At 42.6% G+C, this 19118-nt stretch overlaps 2 protein-coding genes across 5 annotated transcripts in view; one reads left to right on the top strand and one right to left on the bottom strand.

Annotated features, from left to right (window-relative positions):
* The window catches only part of tspan4b (tetraspanin 4b), a 37238-nt gene extending 20146 nt beyond the window's left edge, over positions 1 to 17092 (top strand). For 2 of the 3 annotated variants that reach the window (XM_035180258.2, XM_035180257.1), the window contains exons 6-8: positions 1926 to 2039; positions 15318 to 15401; positions 15760 to 17092. In XM_035180258.2, coding sequence (XP_035036149.1) covers positions 1926 to 2039; positions 15318 to 15401; positions 15760 to 15828 — 267 coding nt within the window. In that variant the 3' untranslated portion in view covers positions 15829 to 17092. Of the gene's footprint in view, positions 1 to 1925; positions 2040 to 12655; positions 12920 to 15317; positions 15402 to 15759 lie in introns of those variants that run through there. The other variant, XR_004698554.2, reaches the window with a different exon arrangement.
* LOC118123436 (methyltransferase-like protein 22) overlaps positions 1 to 19118 on the bottom strand; it is a 640601-nt gene that overhangs the window by 435593 nt on the left and 185890 nt on the right. The window lies entirely within an intron of this gene.

The raw sequence follows: 19118 nt of genomic DNA, 5'->3' as shown, positions 1-19118 counted from the left end.
CTACCATTGTGTATTGTGCATTGTGTACTTCGTTCATACAGTATTTACTTGCTGAATTATTTGGACAGTAAGGTCGTGCTGTCCCAATAGCCTACCAATGTTGACTTTGATACCAATACCAAGTTTAGCATCTGATAAGTCAATACCTTATTGTTGGATCAGAAACACAATATCCGCAAGAGTTCAAATTCACAGTTATTCAATGTTTATTATCAACTTTGTAACACTGAGATTGCTCAACAAGTCTCAAACTAATTTGTTTTTCGCTGCACCTTGTGTGCTCATATGGCAAATTGCAGGAGGTGAGATGGACGTGGAGTCTCCCTTTATGTCTCTGGTGTTTGTTACAACACCATATTAAACTGGCTAAATTTCACATTTGAGGATATCCTTTACCAACCCCACTCTCACTAGTAGTATATTCGTTAACTCCCTTGTTAAAAAGTGTGGTAGCTAGCAACTATGCAATTAAGCTATTTCGTTTTGGAACTTACAGTTTCTAATATGCTTATCACCTGACATTGATATGCAACATTACTCTTATGCTATATAATTAAAAAAAAATTAAAACAGCTCGTCACCATCTTAGAGCTCACTAGTAAGCTAGCTTATTGGCTAACCTGTCATGGCAATACTCTGAGAAGAGGTCATGGTGTATGTCACTAAAGTGTTAGACAAGGTTTGCGTGTAAGACACTGTTTTGCATGCACACTTAATTATGTCAGTGATTTTACCCTCAGTAGACATGTTGAGGAATCTTTCTCTGTCTCAGTCGAAGCTGTTGCTCACACTATCACAGGCGAATGTCCCCTGATTAATCATACACCGGATTTTTCTGGTACTGCCAGCCAGTGGAGCTTCTCTCTACCACAACAAGTAGTCAATGTTGGGAAATTCTAGTACAAAAGAGTTTTTAACAAAATGTCTTGGAAAAGTACCTACATTTCTGTATACTGTGCAACACTACACTCAGTGAAAGTATTGAAAAGGTGATGTTAGTGTGTACCTTCTATCCTGATCTACCAGTTTTCCATTTTGACTGTCCACGTAATATGTCTGGTATGACTCATAAAGAAACAAATCAGATTGAGTTAATTAGAATGAAAGAAGTTGAACATCATGGAAGCAGTCCTGTAGGAAGACCAAATCTCCCCGGTGGCCTAGACACTGCAGGGGCAATTCTAGGATCAGACTTTAAGGGTTGCTCAGCCCCTTTTAGCATGTGAAATGCATTAAGTGCGGGGTTGGCACGAACAAACAAATGAGAAAATAAGAGGGTGATAACCTTCAGATGGCTGTTATGGTATGTGCATGCCAGTTCAAATCCACCTACGGTGAAAATCTTGTTTTTAACCTTGTTAACAACTTCCTATGTTATTTTTATATAATACAAGATGTCATGAGCAAAATAAGCAGTAAAATTCCATGGCTATTAAACAGCACAAACAAAAGAAAAATGTTTTTATAGACAATAGAGTTTCAGCCACCAAGCTATTGGCTATTTAAAATAGTTTAAAACCATTCAAAACAGAATATATATAGATATATTTAAATATCTGGCCTATCTGACCCCTAAAAAGAGGTTAGACTCGCCTATGGGTGGTGATAATGAAGAATGGAGCAAGAAGTTGGGACGACTGGGTATCCAGAACTGAGGTGGTACAGGGGTGGAGGTGGGTCAGTCAGTGATTGTGGTAGTGAACCGACAGCTGAATGACAGGTGGGAGACAGAACATTTACATTTTTGAATGGCTCAAGGCGAGAGTGTCAGGTTGTGATTGGATGTAAACAGAGAATGAGCTGGTGGAGCTCAGATAGGGAAATGTGCATGTGACTTTGGAGGCATATGCAAGAAAACAGTCTTCCTGACTAAACTTTCGCTTCAAGCTTAATTTCTTTTCCTTGTATCTTACTGTCTCTTCCAGTTCAAATGCTGTGGAGTAACAAACAAAACAGACTGGTATGATGTGCTGAATGGAACGCTACCCTCATCCTGCTGCTCTGTTGGGATGGAAAAGTGCATTGACGGATGGAGTGAGGTTAGTTTGTTGTTTAGCTAGTATATCTGAATGCCTGCACACATGATGATTTACAAAAATCGACTCAGAAAAAATATGCCACAAACGTTTATGACTGATCAATCAACCAATCAATCAAATTTTATTTGTATAGCCCATATTCACAAATCACAATTTGTCTCATAGGGCTTTAACAAGGTGTGACATCCTCTGCCCTTTACCCTCAAAAAGAGTAAGGAAAAACTATAAAATAACAAAAAACTTATGAAGTTTATTAGACAGTCAAAACCATGACGGTCCAGAGTTGAGACGAGGAGGAACTGATGCAGTCATACACGCTTCGCTGCACTTCGCTGCACTTCGCTGCGCTTCTACAAGAGCAGTCAACCTTACAATATCATATATAAACCAGTGTTGTGCATGAACGCATTCAATGAACGGCATTCATATTTTTTGTGAACGATAAACTGAACGAATCAGCTTACATATGATGAACGTGAACATTCATTTTTCGATCATCATCGTATCAGGCCATCATGTGAAATACCAGGAGCTGGCAAAAATGTGTGTGTGTGTGCTCTCAGACAGCACACACACACACAGGCCCCGGGGCGCCGTCCCCACTCACACACTCAGAGCGACACACACAGTGAGATCAGAGCTCATTCCCGTGAAGCAGCCGGTCAGTGTCTTTGTTGAAGAACAGTTGAAACAAAAAGTGAAAATACAGAGTTTCTCTATGGTCCACATCTGCTCAATGATCAGCGCCACTGCTCATTGATCAGAGCAGAAGCTGCAGCTGGTTTGCCGAACTGGAGTTTCTGTGTCCTCCTCCACTCTGAACAGCTCTCACTTTAACTAATAAACACTCATCACTAGTTATCAGGACCTGATCAGTACATGAAGTGACTTAATGTTTGTTTGATTTGCTCCAGAGTTTATGAGGCTGCATTTAAACATCAAGAAAAATGACTCATCAACATTTTGTCGTCAGACGTGACGCACAGTCGGGACTCAGTGTTAAAGTGACAGGAGTGACACGCATACAGACACCATCGATTAATTCTCAGGAGAGACTTGATTCACAATTTAACAAAGTTTATTTTGACAAATGCACAGAAGTAATGTGAATATTTGGCATTTAGACCCCTGTGTGATGTCATCAGGATTAGAAGGGGGTGGAGCAGAGCGTCAAACAGGAATACCCCCCGGGGTCTAGACACTGGTGGTGGTTCATCAGTCAATCGGTTGTTTGGATGGCCCATATTCATGAGCATTGTCCTATTGGACTTCGCTAAGTGCGACATCCTCTGCCCTTAACCCTCAACAAGCGTAAGGAAAAACTACAAAAAATCTTTTGACAGGGAAAAACATAGAACCCTCAGGAAGAGGGATCCCTTTTTCAGGATGGACAGAAATGCAATGGATGCCATGATCGGGTGCCGCCATAATCCACAATCCATCGTCATGATCCACTGACATTATCCATCATCGTGCTAAGCACTGTAAACAACTAAGGCTAATGACCTTAGTTCTGTATTTAATTCTGCGAGTACATTAAGGACTATACTTTACAACGGATTAAATACTTCATTTTCTTGCTGATTCACATGGGATTGTACCAAGCAAACACCTTTTTTCCCCACACCCCTTGCTTTTAAGCAAGAAGCAGCTCTGGAGTAGAAATAATAAAACCAATGCTGCTGAAGTGGCAACCTTCATTGAACAACAACTGGCAACATCTGGTCAGTGTCATGGTTTCAGATGGATGCATCAAAAGTTTTGGTTCCATGGAATTGTGACTGACAGAGAATGGTTAATGGCTAATGTTCTGTATCTCTCTTGATGACCATGTTTTACAGTTCCTGTGGAACCAGCTCCCATCTGGGTTCTGGAAGCAGACACCATCTCTACATTTAAAGTTAGACTTAAAACATTTGTCTTTGATAAAGCTCAAACTCAAGAGGTACATTTCCTGTACTGTGCCATATGAGATCATGCTGAAGAGGGACAGGTCCTGTACAATGCACAATTTCTCCCTGGAATCAATAAAATATTTCTGATTCTGATTCTATACTGCAAAATCTCAGGCTGAGCCCTCTGTGTTCATATGGGACCATGGTAGCGGCTTTTTCCTTTGTTGTGTATGTGAAAATGCTATACTTTTGGGGCTAGAGAAGGGATGTCCCTCCCATCTGCCTGAGGCCCCCCTTCTGTGTAGGTCGCATGACAGTTATTCTGGTTGCTGTTTGATAGAACTAAATGAACTCTACTTGCAATGGACTTTGGATGGCTCCAGTGGCTTTTCTTTGAGTGCCTATTTTGACTCCTGTAAGCTATGTAACAGCAGTACTTAGACACAATGTTGGAGCAGGACCCAAACTTTTTTCTGGTCCTGCCCAGGGTCATTTTTACCAGCGTCATGACAACAATTATTATAATGATAATCATTACATCTAAAAATATCACTCTTACCATTTTCGTTATAACAACCAGCCAGACAGTGTGTTTTTGATGTGTGTAGAGAAAGTGCTGCTCATAAATGCACTGTATGAAAGTGTGTGTATTTCACACACTGTAAAGTACTTTGATTGGTCATCAAGAATAGAAAAGTACGATATAAATACAGACCATTTACTAGTAAAATCTGTATGCAGAGATTTTCAGATGTACTCTCTGGTATAACCCCCCCAAATTAGAGATAAACGAGGTGAAAATTTTGTATCACGATTATAGTGACCAAAAACGTCCCTGTAATCAGTATTATCGTGGGATTGTTTAAATGTGCTGTAAATGGTAAACTGGTACACAATTTACAGTAATTTCAATTTTTTTATGTGAAAAATGAACTGCGTGAGCGCAAAATGTACTTTTTGTCAATGTGTCGATGTCAATAGTGCCTCAAACTCTTAAGCGAATCAAACAAACATAAAGTAAACTTCACACATGCACATAACAAACCCATGTTGCATGCTGTGCCAGCAGGCCTGTGTCTGAGTCCCCATTGCTCACTTTAGTTGATGCTGGACAGTTTTACCATGAGCTTCACAATGTAGCAATCAACCGCAGCTTTTATGATAATTAAAATTTCACATGGTAATACTAACCACTGGGAATTTCTCCGTGGTTAATTGTGAAACCAATAACCGTTTCATTGCTACCCCAAAGTCTGCATTTAAGGCTGAACTAGGCCAAATACCCTTTACTATTAAGCATTCTAAAAAGGTCCATCAAATTCTGGACCCATATATAGAAAAGTGACCCTGCCTGTCATCATTATAGGGCACTTGTCTACCAAGAGTTTAACATAGAATGACACCTCTCACACAGTTGTTTTGAATGTGCTATTTAGATAAATCAGACCTGACTTGGCTTGACCAGAACAAAGTCCTCTCAGACAATTGGTCCTGAGGATTAAACCTAACTAAATTATAACTAAAAAAAATACACAACTTGCTGGAATGGTATGGAACGCTCACAACACAAATTAGAAACATATTTTGCTCTAACAGACAGTAAATGTGGCTGATTACCTGACCACAGTAGCTGATACCAATTTAAGAGTGACATTGACAATGTACAGACTGAGTGACCGCAGTCTGTAAAAAGAGAAGGGCAGACACAAGCAGCTGCCCACAGAGGCCAAGCTTTGCTCCTAATATGATGAGGGAGCACGAAATATAACATTTTTGGCAATGTAAAAAATGTAGACACATTTGAGAGGAATTATTCTTTTAAAGATCAGTCCAAAGTAACTTCACTAATATCTTAATCTAAACCATCAATTTGTCAATTACATCCCGTTCAAAATAGGCCTTTTAGTAAGTATATATATATATATATATACTTAGGGTTAGGGTTAGGGTTAGTAGGGTTAGTATATAGCGCTTTTCTAGTCTTGATGACCACTGAAAGCGCTTTACAGTACAGTTTTGCCATCCAGCCATTCATACACACATTCTTACAGTGCATCTATGCTTTCTCTATTACATACATTCATACACTGCCGGCATGGGGTTCAGTATTGCCCAAGGACACTTTGGCACATGGAATGGTGACGTGGATTGAACCACCAACCTTAGAGGACAACCTGCTCTACCTCTCGAGCGACAGCCGTCCGAATTAAATCAGATTAATAAATCTTTATTATCCGGCTACGTACCGCAGGCTTTTAAATCTTTGCCTACTCTTGACCTAGATGTTTTATCTAATTATAGACCCATATCAAACCTTCCCTTCATTTATAAAATCCTATAAGCTGTTAACCAGTTATGTTATTTTTTGCACAGTACTGGACTGTGAGAAGACTTTCAATCTGGATTTTGAATTCATCATAGCATAGAAACAGCATTGTTGAAAATAAACAACGACCTTCATGGCCTTAGACCAGGGGTCGGCAACCCGCGGCTCTTCAGCCCCTCTGCAGTGGCTCCCTGTACAGTGTTCTGCATGTCGCGCATATTTTGCGCGAACGGTGAACTTAATGAATCAGTTTTCATATGATGAACGTGAACGTGAGTGAACGTCACAATGAACGTGAGTGAACGTCATTTTCATTTTTTAAATCATCATCGTATCAGGAAATCAGGAAATACCAGGAGCGGGCGAGTGTTTGTGTGTGTGTGTCTGTGTGTGTGTGCTCCACCCCTCCGCTCCCGCTCACTCGCTCAGAGAGATACACACAGTGAGATCAGAGCTCTTTCACGTGAAGCTTCTTAACACTGGAAACAGTGAAATACAGAGTTTCTCTGGTCACAGCTGCTCAGAGATCAGCGCCGCAGCTTCTTGATCAGAGCAGAAGCTGCAGTTGGTTTGTACGGAGCTTCAGTTTCTGTGTCCTACTCCAGTCTGACCTGCTCTCACTTTTTGTTTTCATATTTCGTCAAATAAAATATATCTTTTTAAGCTATTAGGCTGCAGCTATATATTTTTATTTATTTCAAAGTGGGCTACCTCTTATTTCATACATTTCCCACAAATATGGGGCGGACTCAAATTGGCCTGCATAGTTCTGTGTTTAATTTATTTCAAAGTAGGCCTACACATGCCAGTGTATTTTGTTCTCCTCTTCATAAAAAATATAGAAAATATTATTCACAACACTCATGAGACAAAAAAGGTGCCTAACATAAATGGAGAGGTATATCAATGTTAAAAGCATAGGCAAGTTTAGCCGCTTTTTAGGGGTGTTCGGGAGACATTTTGGACAAGCTGCAGAGTCTTTAAGACTTAATGGTGGAGCATGATACAAGGGAATTACAAGTCTGGGGGTAATGACAGACACATCTCAATCTTTTTGAGACAGGACATGCCTGATGTTTACAATGTTACGTACGTGAAAAATCGCATTCCTAGAAATTTGTTTTTAATGTGAATCAAAGGACAATTCGGGATCAAAGATAACTCCCAGATAAATGATGGTTTCACTTGAGGGTGATGCCATCCAGAGTAGCTATATCAATAGATACTGAATCTCTGAGGTGTTTAGGGCCAAGTACTACAACTTCTGTTTTGTCTGAGTTAAACAGGACTAAATTGCAGGTCATCCATGTTTTTATGTCCTAATAACTTGCATTGCATCCATTAGTGTGACTAAAAAGCTCTGAAGTACGACAGAAAAATGTCCTTGGTTGCATCGGTGCACTAAACATTGTGTCATGGTGTCAAACATGTACCAGCACTGGTCAAAGAGTTTTGGACATATTCAATCCAAGGGGCTGGGGAGTCCAGGTTGATGGGTTAGTGGATATCACACAGCGTAGTGCGGTCCACAATGGTGAGAATGGCTGTGTGTATCTTGTAAACCAGTCACAAAGTCTAGGGCTATGTGGGACCAGGGGCGACTTGGCACAGGGAGAGTTTCTGCAGACCAGCAGGGGGACGGTGAGAAGATTTCCCTTGGGCACAGACTGTGCAGGCAGAGACAAAGGCACAGGTATTAGTCTCCTTGCAGGGCCAACAGAAATGATGCTTGAGCAGGGACAAGGTACGACTGATTCCCGGGAAATGGGAGGAATGAACGTACTGAAGAACCTGGGAACGAGCAGAGTCATGGACAAACAGACGATTGGGAGGTCCATTACTTGGGTCAGGTTAAGTCTGCTGTACCTCTCTCACCACAGATTCAATCTCCCAGGAAACAGCAGCCACAACACATATAGCTGGGAGGAAAGAGCATCGGGTTTGACAATTCTGGAGCCTGGACGATAGTTGAGTGCTCAACGTGCCTTCCAAGAGTTAAGGCACTTGGCTGCCTGACTATGTGCTAAATTCTTATGATCAGTCCAAACAATGACCACTCTGCTACTGCTTTGACCTTTTCAGGGTCAGCCTTAACCTGCCCGCTCTCAATGATCTAACCCAGGAAACCTACAGTACTGGCGTGGAACTCACATTTCTCTATCTTCACATAGAGCTTGTTTTTTTGGGAGCCTCTGAAGAACCTGACGGACATCGGGGATGTGATCTGACATTTTCTTAGAAAAAATTACGATGTCATCCAGGTACACAAACGCAAAGCGGTTGAGAAAGTGTCTTAACACATCGTTTACCAGGGCTTGGAAAACTGCAGGAGCATTCATGAGACCAAAAGGCATTACCAGATACTCGAAGTGTCCCAGGGGTGTATTGAAGGCGGTCGTCCATTCATCTCCTTCTCTGATATGGACTACATCAGGGGTCTTCAACGTTTTTCAGGCCAAGGACCCCCAAACTGATGGAGAGATAGAGCAGGGACCCTCTACTATATATATTGTATAACATTGTGTTTTATATTAAACTGGGCCTAGTGCCATGTATAAACATAGCTACCCTGTTATTGTGCATTCAATACTAAGCTATTCAAATAATACACAGAAAGATAACGTCTTCTGCCTCCATTAATCCGTTCGCTACAATATGTTGGATTCATGTTAATGTGTATTTAAAGACATTTAAATTTGTGGAAAAAAATTAAAAATTAAAAAAATATAAAAAATTGTCTTATCAACCAAAAATTTCGCGACCCCCTAGGGGTCGTGGGCCCCCTGTTGAAGTCCTCTGGACTAGATTGTTAAGTTCAGACCCCAAAAGCTGAGACTGATACGAGTAGATAAATAAAGAGCTTATTGCTCAACAAAAAGCAACGAAGAGCAAGCAGTGGAGGCAGAGAGCAGGCTGACTGGTGAAATCCCAGGGACGGCACGAGTGCTGAGCACATGGAAGAAAAACTCTGCACTGGAGAAACAATATAGGCTAACAGCAAGGCACACAGGATAACCTGAGTAAACGGAGAAAAAACACTGGTAAGGTTCTTCAAAAAACAAGAACACCGAAGATTTGCAAAGAACAAAAAAGAGCAACTACCGAACTAGACAGAATTATTTGGCAGAGCAGTGGAGTGAAGACCAGGCTTTGATGGACTGGTTGATAATCTGAGTGGAAGCAGGTGTGGTTTGTCTGCTGCAGGAGAAGCCAGCCACGCCCCCTGCCACAAACATGCCCTTCAGGAGAAAAGAACAGAAAGGGGAGGGGGAGAGAGAACACACAAAAACCTACAACAAAAAACAACACAGAATCATCACATAGATGGTATGCATTCCAGAGGTCCAGTTTTGTGAAAACTGTAGCACCGTGAAGGGGCCCAAAGGCAGAGGTGATTAATGGCAAAGGGTCCTTGGTTTTCACAGGGATGCAGAGACTGGTCTTTCTTAGAATCAAAGAAAAACCCGGCTCCTGCAGGGGAGGAAGACAGGCAAAGTTCAGCTCACTGTTACTGATGAGCCTAATCTTTTGACCGAACTGGGCATGCAGCTACAAAGTGTCCTGATTGTCCAAAATACAGACACTCACTCGCTCTCTTCCTGTGGAACTGCTCAGAAGGGGAAAGGCGAGTCCGACCTAACTGCATAGGCTCCTCTTCAGAGTTGGTGGGGGGAGGAGGAGACAAAGCGTGGGCTCCTGTTAGCATCTGAGCTGCCACTCTAGCGAGTGTGGGTGAAGAACAAGAATAAGGTGAACTACCAAACCTCTCTCTACGTTGTACGCGCAGGCGGTTATCTAACCCGATATTTAACGAGACAAGAGAATTCAAATTAGTAGGTTCATCACGTGAGGCCAATTCATCTTTCAACTGTTCATTAACTCCATTCAGAAATGCTGTTTTTAGAGCCTTATCGTTGCATCCAGCATCTGGACCCAGAGTTCTGAACTCCACAGAGAAATCAGCAGCACTCCTAGAGCCTTGATGTTTGTTTATCAGATGTTTAGAGGCAGTTGCATAGTGGTCAGGATGATCAAAAACACTCCTTTTAGCAGCAAATTCATCATAACTGAGGAAGCTCTACCCCTTAATAACCCCATAACATAATGAACCCGAGACAAATCAGAGGGGAAAGTCAGCGAGCGCTGACAAAACACTAGAAAGCATTGAAAAAGAAGCCTCTGCACTTATCCAATTCTCCGGTGAAAGGTTCGGGATCCGGAGCATAGGATTCTCTGACTGTCCTCACTTTGCAAAAATGTCCTCACTCCATTAGGTCTATGCTCAAAGTGGTCCAAGTGTGTACCTAGATTTTGTGTGTGTGTGTTTGTGTGTGTGTACACACAAACACACACACACACATGAAATCTAGGAAAACACTAGGAAAAGCTGGAATACAAACCTAAAAGCTCATCTAAATCATAACCATTCCATCCAGTTTACTGAGCTGGTAACATGTTCCGTTCCAAATGTTTAATATTTATTCAAGAGCAATTTTTGTGAACAAAGCCAGAGACTCTATTTTATTTATTGTTTTAGTTGTGTGTGGTTTTTTAGGTCCCAAGCCCAAGGACCTATTGTTTTTCGCTAAATTTTTTATTTTTATTTTTATTCTGACAAAAGAAGTGCCTTTTTGGGTGCCTTAACATACTTGAAAACTCACCAAATTTGCAGGTGAAAATGAACATATTTTAATCTTCGGGATTGTGCATCCAAAAATGTCTCCATAGTGCCCCTAACCGCAATGTACTTGCTCGCAAGTCTAGTTTTATTTATGTTTTATTTATTCAGGCTATTTTAATATTTTTAATTCTAATTCAGATGACAGACTAAATATTCTTCAGAATTAAGTTCATTGCTTGTTGAAAGGTTGTACTTGCATGATTATAGTATAATATTATCATTATATCAGTGCTTTAAAAATTATGACAATAATATAATTTATCACAATAATTTCTGGCACAAAATATTGTCCAACGAAATTTGTTATTGTGACAGGCCTATCTTAATATTTTTAATAATGCACCAACTTAGAGGTTTCTTTGCACCATTTACAGCTTTAGTTCTTTGAGAATTTCTTTCATATCCAGGCAAAATTGGTATTGTACAATGAAATATCCAGGGTAGGGTTAGGGACCATCACTGACCCATAGCCAAACCGGTCATGTTGGATGATGTTACAGGCAGCATAACATTCACTACGGCATCTCCAGACTCTTTCACGCCTGTAACATGTGCTCAGTGTGAACCTGGTCTTATCTGTGAAGTGAACGGGGTGCCATTGGTGCCCCAGCCAATTCTGGTGGTCTGTGAGCAAAGGTCCCACTAGAGAACGTCGGACACTCATACCAACCTAATGGAGTCTGTTTCTGATAGTTTGGTCAGAAGCATGCACACCAGTAGCCTGCTGGAGTTCATTTTGTAGGGCATTGGCAGTGCTCCTGTTCCTTCTCACACAGAGAAGCAGATACCGGTCCTGCTGCTGGGTTGATGCCCTTCTACGGCCCTGTTCAGCTCTCCTTGTGTAACAGCCAGTCTCCTGGTATCTCGTCCATGCTCTTGACACTGTGCTGGGAGACACAGTAAAGCTTCTTGTGACCACACGTATGGATGTGCCATCCTAGAGGACCTGGACTACCTGTGCAACCTGATTTGGCTGCAGGTACCGCCTCATGTTACTAGTAGTGACAAGGAAACTAGCAGAACACAAAACTGGAGAAGAATCCGTCAAGAAGGATAAGGAGAGAACAATTGTCTGTGGCCACCACATGTAGAACCAGGTGAAATTGATTCACAATCACTTGTGCTTTGCAGAGAAGGATTGGACCAGAAACAGTCTATGTCACTGGAGATATCATCTGGTTCCAATTCCTGGACCACTCATAACAATTGTTCTGGAGAGAGTCCCACAGCTGATAAGTGACAAATTTCGGAATGATTTTAGAAATATGTTACATATCGGTAAAATACAAGTTGCTGGTTTAGAAGATGAGATAATTCAAGTTTGCTTATAAAGGTTGATCTGAGAGAAGCTGTATAGATATACAATAGGTTTCTTTGCTGCTTCTGAGATTTCTGTGCATGAGATTTCATTCATGTACCAAGCAGCTAATTTCCTATCTTTTAGAAGCTTTTTTTTTTGAGGAGCTAGTGTTATTCGTATTGAGTCTGCAGTACTATTGAAAAGATCATCAATCTCAGTTGAATTAAGGTTTTAAAGGACTCCTCTGTCTTTAAAGGTTAATTCATTTACTTAGACAGCCTTGGATAAGAGAGATCTTACATTTTACAGGGTTAGTCCACGTTTACAGTACCTGTTTTGTTGTATGTTTGCAGAACTTGATTTAATTTTTAAGGTTTTTATGTGGAATTCCTTTGCTTATTTTTGATTTACTAGCCGGCCATTTCCTCGGCTCCTGTCCCCACCTGCCAAAAGATCAGGCTCGTCAGTGACTGAGGTGGCCGTGAGGAGCCGCACCTCCTCTTCATCAGCCCCTCACCTATGAATGCAGTTTCACGCACCTCTCCCTGGATTCAACAGTTCCATTCCCCTGCAAGCCCTGGTGGACTTGGGGGATGATTACATTGATTCTTCCTTCGTGTATCAAGCTGGGATCCCAACTGAGCCCCTTCCAACCTAAATTGGTCAACACAGTAGATGGTAAGTGGTGGGCCCACATAACTCGCCACACCGTCCCTCTAGATCTCATTCTATCTGGCAATCATCAGGAATCCATTACTCTGTATGTCATCTTGCCACCCCAGATCCCCCTGGTCTTGGGGATGACTTGACTTTGATGCCACAACCCCCATATAAATAAGTCCTCCACCTCTATAGTCAGTTGGAGTGTATTCTATCACTCTCACTGTCTCCAGTTTGCTTTAACTCTCAGGAAAGTCACTAATAACCCCCCACCTGAACATCCCGAACTTTCTTCAGTACCCTGTGTACCATGACTTGGGAGAAGTGTTTAACAAACAGCAAGCCCTCAGTCTCCCTCCACATAGACCCTATGACTGTGCCATAGATCTGCTTCCCGGCGCCCCTCTTCCCTCTACTCACCTCTACAACCTCTTCTGGCCTGAAAGAGGACATGGAAAAAAATATTATTCAACCATCCTCTTCACCTGTGGCGGCGGGTTTCTTCTTTGTAGACAAGAAAGACCACACTCTTCGCCCCTGTATTGAATTCTGTGGTGTGAACGACATTCAATAAAAAATAAATCCTCATCCCTTTAATGGACTCTGCCTTTGAGCCCCTACATAAGGCTACAGTGTTTTCTAAACTGGACCTCCATAAAGCCTACCACCTCATCAGGATCCGTAAAGGGGATGAGTAGAAAGTGGTGTTCAATACTCCCCTGGGTACCTCATCAGGCCCCAGCCATTTTCCAGGCCTTGTTTAACGATGTCCTCCGGGACATGCTGAACTGGTTCATCTTTGTGTACCTGGATGACATCCTCATCCTTATTCACATTTAACATGTGAGGTTAGTGCTGCATCGACTACTAGAAAACAAATTATTTGTTAAAACTGAAAAATGTGAGTTCAACATGTCTTCTGTGAGTTTCCTGGGTTTTATCATTGAGCAGGGGCAGGTTAAGAAAGATCCAGCCAGAGTGGCCACAATCCATAAGCAGTTGCAATGTTTCCTTGGCTTCACCAATTTCTAGCAGTGCTTCATTTGGGACTACAACAAGGTAGCGGCTCCTCTCATGCAGCTCACCTCCACCACCACCTCTTTTACATGGACTCCTGAGGCCAACTCAGCCTTCACCACGCTTAAGCAGCTCTTAGCACCTGTGCTCCGGCATCCTGACCCCTTGCTGCAGTTTGTGGTGGAGGTGACTCAGATTCGTGAGTGGGGGCCATCCTATCTGGCCCTATCTGGGTCTCCCCAGGATCAGAAACTGCATCCCTGCGCCTTTTTCTCCAAGTGCCTTTCACCAGCGGAGCGAAACTATAATGTAGAAAAATGAGAACTGCTAAGAACCACAAAACTGACTGTTCATACACAATACACAAGGCTGTGTATTTTGTCCCTCTCCCCAAGCAGCTGGTATTACATGTGTTCAAACTCCACCGCATCCCTCTGGTTATTATTTTGGACAGAGACACTGGGGTTCACAGCCAGCCTCTCCTCTGGATACCACCCGCAAACAAATGGGCAGACGGAGCGGGCTTACCAGGACCTTGAGGCGGCTTTGAGCTGAATCACCCACACACATCACATCAACCTACCATGGATAGAGTATGTCCATAACTCCCTCATCAACTCATTCATGGCTTCTTTGGGATATCAACCATCCCTTTTCCCAGCCCAGAAAGAAGAAGTGGCGGTGTCTGGAAAGAGGTACAGGCTGCCTTGCTCCACTCCACGGCCCATAATCAGCGCCTCACTGACCGGACCCGCACCCCCGGCCCTGGACTATCAGCCTGGATAAAAGGAATGGCTGTCTTACCCCTCCAGCAACTCTTCCCCAGAGCCCTACCATCATTTACCATCATGTCATGTCACTAACATTGTCCCCCCCTCATTCTGCAGGTATCTCTGATTCTAGAGCAGCAGGATACAGATCTGTCACTACTACAACTACTTATTAGGAATTATTATTATCATATATAATCATATATCATTACATCTATAAGTACCACTCATGTTAAAAGGTCGTTCTTCCTCCCCACAGTTGCTAATGCTTGCTCATTGTGGGATCTGTTGGGTTTCTCTAATATTGTAAGGTCTCGACCTTACTATGCAAAGTGCCTTTGTTGTTTTAGTATGACTCTTTGATTGTCTTCAATATTGTATTTGTGCTTTGTAAATGTCATGCCAATAAAGCTTATTGAATTGAATTTAAAGAGTCCCTCAGTGCGTCAACCTGTTATCCTTTACTATGATTTTCTATGATTACTTGCAATCATTCTACCCCTCACTTATCTGTGCATTTCATCTGTTCATGTTATTCTTCTTCTGCAATACCTATTCCTTTCTGTGTGAGCTTCCTTGCCTTGTGGCTCACCTCCCTCATGCACTCAATCTCTGTTTGTCCCCTGCAGCCGTGCTATCAGAAGGCCAGGCAGTGGCTGCTTATTAACATCCCCTCAGTCCTGGTGTTTGGAGTCTGTATTGGTGTTGTACAGGTACTTGTCACCAATACTTACTTTATTTTATATTTTTTAAAGTTTTCCACATATTCATGTAATTGTCAATTGAAAACCTTGTATTTTTTCTGAAAGTTATTGTTTTTCCATCTCGTAGGCCCATAAAACCTCAAATGCAGCAAATTATAATATAAACATATTTTATTAAGCTCAACACATTTATTCACACACATTACATTCTGTAGTATTTGTTTGACAAGGATGCAAAATTAACCCCAGAGCTGTCCTATTTGTGTGCGTGCATGTGTGTGTTTGTGTTTTTAATTTTATCTGATCTCTGATTGTGTGGACAAAGATTCAAATTTTATTTGCCCTAAACCTCCTTTTCTCTTGTCAGATATTGGCTCTGGGGTTCTCCATGCTGATGTACTGTCAAATTCTGTGTGCAGAGAAGCACTTGGACTAAGTGCAGACCAGATGTTCGCTCTCCTGTATTATCACAATCTCCTCAAGGATCTAAATTTGGGTTACAAATTCCCTGTAGGATTCCCCTCAAATCCCCTCAAAACACGTAATAGACATGGGGCAGTATAAACAAAGCCAGCAACAGACTGAGGAAGAAGAGTTGACAGAAAATGATGAGCAATGCTGGTTGTCTTTATACCAGTCATATGAATTTAATATCATGCACCTCACCACAGCTCAACAATGATGTTTTGTTTTATCTGTGTCATCCTTCAGCTGCCAGCCATAACAAGTCACAATTACCTAAATGCATTGCTCCTCCAGGGAAACACGGCTCCAATGTCCTCTTAATACTTAACAAAACAAATATCTGCCTCTTCTTGTTTTACAGCATCTTGTTTCTTTTTTAGGACATGCAATAAGATTAACCTAATCATTAACCCCAACCGGATGTCAAGAGTGAAAGAGAGTAAACCTGAATCATCTGGTTGTGTGTTAGGGCAAGCATTATGATGGGGGAAATGCTTTTTGAAAAGCAGGCACCACTGTAAAACAAAACAGACAGAGAGAAAACACTGAAAGAAGAGAAAATAGTTTATGGAGCACTTTGTTAATAATTTCAGGCCTTGCATCTTATGCACTTTGAATGTGTCTGCTTTAGTGACTCTACAGCCACTCTTATTTCAATCTAATTTATCTAACCATTATCCTTTATTGTCCGTATTTACCATATAAGTCTATCGAACCTTATATTTTTCATTGGAGCATATACATATAGATTATCTGTTAAGGCTCAACAGCCAGATATGGCAGTAGTATTGTATTATAGACTAGTAACGATGTTGCATGCCTGTTCAAAATGTGCATGATGGTGCGTGGCACAATGACAAAAAATAGCCAGAATGGATTGACACTTCCTAGCAGTGGAATGATTTAGGCTGGCCCTGTCTTCTTGTGAACTAAATTGGCTGTTTTATTCAGTTTGGTTGATTTAAGAAAATAAACCACTTCTGGAAGAGCGGTAAGGCTTAAAAATGACCACAGCCTAAAGAAGCTTGTTTCTCTGTGCCACTAGCAAAAAGGGATAAATATAGAGAAGGATACAGCTGCACTGACTGGCATGTTCATTCTTCGTGATCAACATAGACCCGTCAAGAGCTTTGTAAAACTATGCCATGAATAGGTCTGTATTTACTGATTTTGCTTTGTTGATGATCAGCTGAGATTAATAAATGTTCAAAATAATAAAGGAACATATCAATGCACCAGGGCTCCGTTATGTGTCGTATGGGGGACAAACTGAAGCCATACTCAACAAAAACAACACAACACACAATATGCCAATCCTGTAGCCTGCAACGATAATGTAGCCTCAATGTGACTGTTGCAACGTTCATTCCATTTGCATTTTTCAGAGAGATGTTTTAGGTCTCGCAAAAAACTGGTGAAGCAGTAAAAGACATTACTTACACCACATCCAGTCACCTCTGTTTCTCATAAAAAGAGCAGGAGGAGCTCTGGGTCTAAGTTCATCCTCATCACTTGCTGCTGAATCTGTAAATCAGTTTGATCTGGACCAAGCTCCTTTATCCTCTTTTTTTCTTGTTGGAGTGTTTTTGTAAAGAAATCAACGGATTCGCTGCAGTTCCCCTGAAATCAGTCAGCTCACAGCGGAAATGTCTTAGTGATGCCGAACGTACCTAAGACAACGAGGGTCGACCAATCACATCAGGTTTACAAAACGTAAATCAATACCTATTGGCTGTAAATAAAAATTACATAAAAGAAAATCTGCAACAACCGATTAAAGAGCAAGCTGAGGTCGCATGGTTGCCGAAACCTTCAGGACCCGCATTCACATCCACTTGGCCGTTGCCCCACACCCATAAGTACATGTATTTAGACAAAAATTAACCAAATACAATTTGAATACAACTTATATTTAATGCTCACAGGGGCTTACTGTAAGGGTTTGGGTTCCACCTCTTTTTGTGTTTTCTGTTTACATCCCTGTGTTTCATGTTTCACACTCCGGGTTCTGTTTCCTGTTTTATTTTGTAGTCTGGGTTCTCGTGTCTCGTGTCTAGTTTTACTTCCTGTCTGTGATTGTCTGCACCAGTCCTCATGTGTTACACCTGTGTCCCATTGCCCCTGCCTTCCCTGTGTCTGTATTTAAGCCTCTGTGCTTTCCTTTGTCCTTGTTGGATTGTTGTCTATCATTGTTGTCTAAGTGCTGTGATGTCCTGTCCTCCTGTGTTTCTGTATCCCGTGTCTCCTGAGCTCCAGTCCTGTTCACCTGTGTAAGCCTCCTCTGTTTTCTTTGTGCTTTTGTTTCTTCAGCTTTACACTTTGAGATTCCTGCGTTTATTCTTATTTTTCTGTTAAAGACTGTTTATTAAAAATACTTTAGTTCAAACTCTGCATCTGGGTCCATCTGCCTCACAAATCCTGACAGAACAATCCGACCAAGAATATGGACCCAGCAGAGATTCGTTTTTTTGTAAACAGGTTTTTTCTTTGGATGCCCTGGTATATCAGCTTTGTTCACCGGGCAACCAGCACCAAGCTGAGACCCTGAAAGAGATCTCAGTTCTTCAGGCATGGCTGAAGAACCATCCTTGGGTGAGCCATTTTGTCCCGCACCTTGTGGCGGTGCAGGACAGGCTGAAGAACTTCCTCAACCCTCCAGCCCCATCCACTGACCCGTACCTGGGGGGCTGTTGGGCTTATGGAGGACCCCGCAGCCTCCAAAAGGTTTCTGCTGTGGGTGGCGGAGGTTGGAGAGGGGGCGTCCACAGCGGGAGCCTCTCTTCTCTGCAGCGGGCTCACAGGCACCAGCCCCCAGTCCTGGCTGGGCCCCAGTCTCCTCCTGTCCAGCGCCGGAGGGTACCGGCAGACGCCGCTCCAGTTCCAGCGTCGGGGGTCCCGGTACTGATTCCTCCGGTTTCTGTTCTGCGCCGGACGGTCCCGGCAGACACCACTCCTGTTCCGGCGTCGGGGGTCCCGGCAGCAACCACGCCAGTCCCTGTTCTGCGCCGGAGGGTCCCGGCAGACGCCACTCCTGTTCCGACGTCGGGGGTCCTCGCAGCGCCTACTCCAGTTCCTGTCCCGCGCCGGAGGGTCCCGGCTGACGTCACTCCAGTTCTGGTGTCGGGGGTCCTCGCAGCGCCTACTCCAGTTACTGTTCTGCGCCGGAGGGTCCCGGCAGACGTCACACCTGTTCCAGCGTCGGGGGTCCCAACAGATGCCACTCCAGTTCCGGCATCTGGGGTCCTGGCAGACGTCACACCT

The sequence above is a fragment of the Hippoglossus stenolepis genome, chromosome 16 (genome assembly GCF_022539355.2).
Source record: "Hippoglossus stenolepis isolate QCI-W04-F060 chromosome 16, HSTE1.2, whole genome shotgun sequence".
Taxonomy (NCBI): Eukaryota; Metazoa; Chordata; class Actinopteri; order Pleuronectiformes; family Pleuronectidae; genus Hippoglossus; species Hippoglossus stenolepis.
Note: the sequence above shows the minus strand (reverse complement) of the source record. Positions and strands in the feature narration are given on the sequence as shown.